General features: G+C 45.0%; 1 protein-coding gene across 1 annotated transcript; it reads left to right on the forward strand.

The window, feature by feature from the left end:
* Positions 1–4,669: 4,669 nt before the first annotated feature.
* On the forward strand, positions 4,670–6,668 carry LOC138879300 (uncharacterized). Its single transcript, XM_070158905.1, has 4 exons — positions 4,670–4,867; positions 5,093–5,472; positions 6,064–6,259; positions 6,573–6,668. Exons 1-4 carry the CDS (start codon positions 4,670–4,672, stop codon positions 6,666–6,668), a joined length of 870 nt encoding a protein of 289 aa, XP_070015006.1.
* Positions 6,669–6,878: the final 210 nt, after the last annotated feature.

Below are 6,878 nucleotides of genomic sequence, written 5' to 3' on the forward strand. Positions count from 1 at the left end.
TCTCCACACTCACCATAACACCCCCATCTATGTGAAAACCATACCACACTCCATTCCACCCGTCTCAAGCACACCTGAGTCCGATGACAAAGACTCCCTTATCAGGAACCTGGCCGCAGAACTCAAGAAGTTGACTAGCCGAGTTCAGGGTGTTGAAGGAAGCAAGGGAATCGATGGATTGAACTACGAAGACATCTGCATACAACCAGATGTCGAACTACCCGAGGGGTACAAACCTCCTAAGTTTGAAATGTTTGATTGTATGGGGGATCCCAGAGTCCGTTTAAGGACATATTGCGACAACCTGGTCGAAGTAGGGAAGGACGAAAAGATTCGCATGAAGCTTTTTATGAGAAGTCTGAAAGGAGATGATGCTCTGTCTTGGTACATTAGCCAAGACCAGAAGAAGTGGTCGAATTGGGTAAGTATGGCGTCCGATTTCATGGACAGGTTCAGGTTCAACAATGCGCCAGATGTGTTCTACATCCAGAACCTAAAGAAGAAACCTACGGAGACTTTCCGCGAGTATGCCACTCGTTGGAGATCAGAAGCTGCTAAGGTCAGACCGGCTTTAGAAAAAGAACAAATGAACAGGTTTTTCGTCCGAGCTCAAGACCCATAGTACTATGAAAGGTTAATGCTGATTGAAAGCCAAAAAATTTTCGACATCATCAAGATGGGGTAGAGGATCGAGGAAGGTATCAAAAGTGGCATGGTCACAAACCTTGATGCTTTGCAGGCTACCAACAAGGCTCTACAGTTTGGTGGCACGTCCAAGAAGAGGGACGTGAGCGCTGTGATGGTTGCGTAGAGAACAAAATCCCCTATCAAATACCAAGCCTACCCGATGCCTCCACTCACATATCAACCTACCCCAAATTACCAAGCACCCTCGCCCTCCTACAAGCTCCACCACCTACTTACCAATTACCTCCACCACCTACATATCAACCTACTTCACCCAGATACTCCCAACCTGCACACGTCTACCAAGCCTACAACACCCAACAAGACCACTATCAATCACCTCCCCCCCGCCAAATCTTTCCCAGACCCCGACAAAATTTTGACCGCAGACCTCCCAAACAGTACACCGCTATTGCCAAACCAATTGACCAGCTATATTAAAGGTACAAAGCTGCTAGTTATGCCACCCATATCCCTGCCATAACCCCCAAAAACCCCTCCCAATGGGTCAACCCAAAAAAAAACTTGTGCATACCATTCCTGCATGAAAGGGCATACCATTGATGAGTGTCGCTCTCTGAAGGATAAGATCCAAGCTTTGATTGACAACAAGATCATTATGGCAAAAGAGCCTGCTCTGCATGTCCGCAGCAACCCTCTACTAGACCACAAGGGTGGAGGCATTCACATGATTGAGATAGAGGATGATTGGGACCACAAAGGATCGATCAGAGTAATCGCAGAAGGTGACGAGCCAAAGAAATCAACAGTCACCCTTAACCCGATTGAGGTCCAGATTCAGGCTTCTGGGGACGCCGAAGTGAATATGTCTGTACCACTTGAGTTTGAAGCACCACCCCCTGCAAAGATGCCAACACCAATTGAGGTCGGGTTTGGGTCCCCAAAGGCACCTGTGCCATTTGAGGTTGATGTGTTACCTTCCAAAGTAAGGGTGCCCATTCCGGTAGCAATGACAGCCATAACACCGTTCCACACAAAGGCCATACCATGGGATTAAACAGTCGAGGCAAGAAGGAAAGGTAAAACCAAGTTCAGAGAAGCAGTTGCGGCACAGGGTATGAAAAGGACCGGCAGGGTTTATACTCCAGAACACTTTGCTGAGACGATTAAGCAGGCATCAGGACGGCCAACCATCACTGAAGCTAGGCCCGACGACCTCTGGAGGAAGATACAGGCCAAAGAGTATTTAGTCATTGATCAGTTGAACAAAACGTCAGCCTAGATCTCTATCTTAGCTTTTATACAAAGCTCTGGCGCACATAAGAATGCCTTATTAAAGGTGCTGAGTGGGGCGTATGTACCAAGCAACATCACCAGAGGAGAAATGGCAAATATAGTGGGACATGTATTGGAGAGTCACAAAATCACTTTTCATGAAGATGAGTTTCCACCAGAAGGGCTGAGCCACAACAAGGTATTGCACATCACCGTGCAATGCAAGGATAATTTTATCACTAGGGTCCTGATCAATTGAGGGTCCAGCCTCAACATTTGTCCGCTGGTAACACTCAGAACATTAGAGAAAAGGCTGCATGAGATCAAAGATGGGGCCATTAATGTCAAAGCCTTCGACGGTTCCCAAAGGTCCACTACTGGGGAAATCAGCCTGTGTTTACATATGGGGCCTACTTGGTTTGATGTCGACTTTCAAGTAATAGACGTGCCGACATCTTACAACTTTCTCTTGGGACGACCATGGATTCATGCCGCTGGAGCTGTAACATCAACCCTACATCAGGCAGTGAAATTTGAGTGGAATCACCAAGAGGTGATCATCCATGGCGACGGTAGCAATCCCATATACAATCGCCAGACTATCCCATCGATCGGAGGAAGAAAGAAGATAGGCAGAGAAACCTATCACCACATCGAGCGAGTCAACGTTGTTGACAAGGATAAATGGTGGGACAACAAAATTGAAAGCATATTAAATTGGTGCGGATCTGAGCCAGGCAAGGGACTTGGCAAGAACCTCCAAGGAATCGCTAAGCCTATCAAACTAAAGAAACATGGCACCACCTTCGGTCTGGGATACGAGTACACCAGGAAAGAGTTTAATGAATGGTTGCCACCATGGCACGGGCCTTATTAACCACTAGAGCATCTGATACCTCGCTTGGAGCAGATTTTCCAGCCAGCTAATGTTATATATGGGTCAAAAGAAGAGGAAGAACTGGCAGCGATGAGGGATTTGTTTTTGGAAGAGGATGACATGGATTGCTGTGTCATTTTTGAAGAGGAAGGGGAGGAAGGCCCTTCCATACAAGCCATGAGCCGAGGAGTGCGCCTCATCAATTGGTCCATCAGAACCACCAGAGCCCGGAAAGCACACGGGGTAGCAAGGCTGAACAAGCATCATGCACTATTTTTCATTTTTTACTAGTTGACTTTCCTTTTGCCTTTTAATTTCGCAATAAGATCTTCAATGTTCAAAATAGTTATGGAATTTTTCAAAGCATTTTGTTTTTTTCTTATCTTACTCTTATTACTTTCTCTCATTTACTTTATTTACAGTATTACTATTACTTATCTTGATGAACCAACGATTGTGACATGTAACGAGACAACGCGATAAACGGACTAAGGGAAAGATGATATACCAGAAGAGGTTGAGGATTTTGAGATCAGACGTAAGTCCAACCTGGACAAGACCGAGATTGTTAACTTGGGAGATGCAGAAAATGTCAAAGAAACTCGGATCAGCGTTCATTTGTCACCGGCAGAAAATGAAGAATACACAAACTTTTCTGAAGGATATGAGGACATATTCGCCTGGTCGTATGACAACATGAATGGTTTTAGTAAATCTATTGTGGCACACAAGCTGCCAACTGATCCGACATGCCCACCAGTAAAGCAGAAGCTCACGAAGTTCAAGCCTAACATGAGTTTGAAAATCAAGGAAGAAGTCACCAAGCAAGTCAAAGCTAATGTTCTCAGAGTAGTAGAGTACCCAACATGCTTAGCCAACATCACGCCAGTACCAAAGAAGGACGGGAAGGTTAGAGTCTGTGTCGACTACCGGGACCTCAACCGGGCCAGTCCCAAAGATGACTTCCCCTTGCCAAACATACACATTTTTATTGACAAATGCGCCAAGCACGAGCTGCAATCGTTTGTTGATTGTTTTGCTGGGTATCATTAGATCTGGATGGATGAAGAAGATGCTAAGAAAATGGCCTTCATTACGCCGTGGGGAATGTATTGTTACAAGATGATGCCGTTTGGGTGAAAGAATGTTAGGGCTGCCTACATGAGGGCCATGACTACCATTTTCCATGATATGGTACACAAGGAAATCGAGGTATATGTAGATGACGTCATCATCAAGTCCAAGAAAGCCACTAATCACATGGAAGATTTGAGGAATTTCTTCAATAGACTAAGAAGGTACAACTTGAAGCTGAATCCCGCAAAATGTGCATTCGGGGTTCCTGCCGGAAAACTACTTGGGCTAATTGTGAGTCACCGAGGAATAGAACTGGATCCGTCAAAGGTCAAAGCCATTCAAGAGTTGCCACCGCCAAAGAACAAGAAGGACATAATGAATTTCTTGGGAAGACTTAACTATATCAGCCGGTTCATAGCACAATCTACTGTCATTTGTGAGCCAATCTTTAAGATGTTGAAGAAGGACGACTATGCCAAATGGACTGAAGACTGTCAAAAAGCCTTCGACAGAATCAAGGAGTACATATCCACACCGCCAGTCTTGGTCCCGCCCGAGCCGCGCAGACCTCTATTGCTCTACCTTGCAGTATTGGATGAAGCATTCGGTTGTGTTCTAGGGCAACATGATGAAATGAGAAGGAATGAGCAGGCCATCTATTATCTCAGCAAGAATTTTTCCCCTTACGAGGCCCGGTATTCTCTGTTGGAATGCACCTGTTATGCTCTGACTTGGGTAGCCCAGAAGCTGAGGCACTATTTCTGTGCCTACACTACATACCTCATATCAAGAATGGATCTGTTGAAGTACATCTTTCAAAATCCCATGCCCACTGGCAAGCTAGCCAAGTGGCAGATTTTGTTAAGTGAATTTAACATTGTCTATGTGACTCAGAAAGCAGTCAAGGGACAGGCATTGGCGGATGATCTTGCTGAAAATCCCGTGGATGGAGAATACGAACCCCTGGAAATGTATTTTCCTGACGAGGTGGTATCTTTCATAGGAGAAGACATTGCAGAATCCTAGGATGGTTGGAGAATATTTTTCGACGGAGCAGCAAATTTCAAAGTAGTTGGCATAGGAGCAGTTCTAGTATCGTAAACCGGTCAGCATTATCCGGTGTCCGCCAAACTCAGATTCCCGTGCACCAACAACATGTCCGAGTACGAAGCCTGTTTCTTAGGGCTCAAGATGGCCATTGACATGAACATTCAGGAATTGCTAGTGATCGGGGATTTAGACTTGCTTATACATCAGGTCAGAGAGGAATGGGCAACTAAGAACTCCAAGATACTCCCGTATTTGCATCATATACAGGAGTTGAGGAAGAGGTTCACAAAGACAGAGTTCCGACACGTTCCCAAAGTCCAGAATGAGTTTGCCGATGCATTAGCTACCCTATTATCTATGATTCATCATCCAGGTAAGAACTTCATAGATCATATTCCGGTGAAGATTCATGATCAGCCAGCTTACTGTGCTTATGTCGAGGAAGAGGCGGATGGAAAACCTTTGTTTCATGATATCAAGGAATACTTGACAAAAGGAGAATACCCAGAGCTCGCAAATCCCAATCAGAAGCGCACACTTTGGAGGTTGTCTAACAATTTCTTTCATAACGGAGGAATCCTGTATAGGAGGACTCCTGATTTGGTATTATTAAGGTGTGTCGACGCAAAGGAAGCATCCAGGCTACTAGTGGAAATCCATGCTGGGACCTGCGGTCCACATATGAACGGTTTTGCCTTAGCCAAAAAGATACTCCAGGCTTGTTATTTTTGGATGACTATGGAAATGGACTGCGCCCAAAAAGTCCGAAAGTGCCATCGCTGCTAGATACATGCAGACATGATAAAGGTGCCCCCAAATGAGCTTAATGCAACAAGCTCGCCGTGGCCGTTCACCGCTTGGGGAATGGATGTCATCGGACCTATCGAGCCCACCACATCAAATGGGCATAGGTTCATTCTAGTGGCAATTGATTATTTCACCAAATGGGTTAAAGCAGTATCATACAAAGTAGTGACTAAGAAAGTTGTGGCATACTTTGTCCGCAACCGCATCATGTGTCGGTTTGGAATTCCAGAGTCAATCATTACTGATAATGGTTCCAACCTCAATAGTGATTTGATGAAATCCACGTGTGAAACCTTCAAAATCAAACAAAAGAATTCTACAACTTACAGGACTCAGATGAACGGAGCCGTAGAAGTTGCCAACAGGAATATCAAGAAGATACTAAGGAAAGTGATAGAGAAACATAAGCAGTGGCACGAGAAGCTCTCATTTGCTTTATTGGGATACCGCACCATAGTACGCATATCAACTAGGGCAACTCCCTACATATTGGTGTATGGTACAGAAGCAGTCATACCCGCTGAGGTAGAAAGTCCTTCCTTAAGGATCATATAGGAAGCAGAGCTCGACGATGCAGAATGGGTGAAGAGTCGTTACAAGCAACTAGCTCTTATAGATGGAAAAGGAATGAATGCAGTTTGCCACGGTTAGCTCTATTAGAACAGAATGTCTAGAGCCTTTAACAAAAGAGTCAAGCCGAGACAATTCACACCGGGGCAGCTGGTGTTAAAGAAAATTTTTCCGGATCAAGAGGAAGCCAAAGGGAAATTCTCTCCCAACTGGTAGGGTCCGTACATGGTTCACCAGGTTCTAACAAGAGGAGCCCTCATACTTGCAGAAATGGACGGAGAAGTTTGACCAAAGCCAATCAATTCAGACGCAGTCAAGCAATACTATATGTAACCTCTATGCTTTCTTTTATGATGTAATTTGAACTACGCCTGAGCTGATTCCCATTTAAGAGGGGATGCGTAGGAAACCTTATGGGTTTGGTCACAATTCAATAAAATTTCCATTTCCCCCGCTATTGCAAACTGGGGCAGAATTTTGAGGAGGACCCTCAAAATTTCGAAGTTGATTCCAGCCATTTATCATTAACGGCCGTCAAGAGTAGCAACCCAGTAAACTGGGGCAGAATTTTGAG

This window comes from Nicotiana sylvestris, chromosome 10 (genome assembly GCF_000393655.2).
Source record: "Nicotiana sylvestris chromosome 10, ASM39365v2, whole genome shotgun sequence".
NCBI classification, from domain to species: Eukaryota; Viridiplantae; Streptophyta; class Magnoliopsida; order Solanales; family Solanaceae; genus Nicotiana; species Nicotiana sylvestris.

Bases quoted from the DNA above. Each gene is read 5' to 3' on its own strand.
- LOC138879300 (XM_070158905.1), top strand. From the start codon at position 4,670: ATGGATCTGTTGAAGTACATCTTTCAAAATCCCATGCCCACTGGCAAG. The intron at 4,868-5,092 runs GTATCTTTCATA...ATGAACATTCAG, and splicing joins TGTATTTTCCTGACGAGGTG to GAATTGCTAGTGATCGGGGA. The intron at 5,473-6,063 runs GTTGTCTAACAA...TACAACTTACAG, and splicing joins CAGAAGCGCACACTTTGGAG to GACTCAGATGAACGGAGCCG.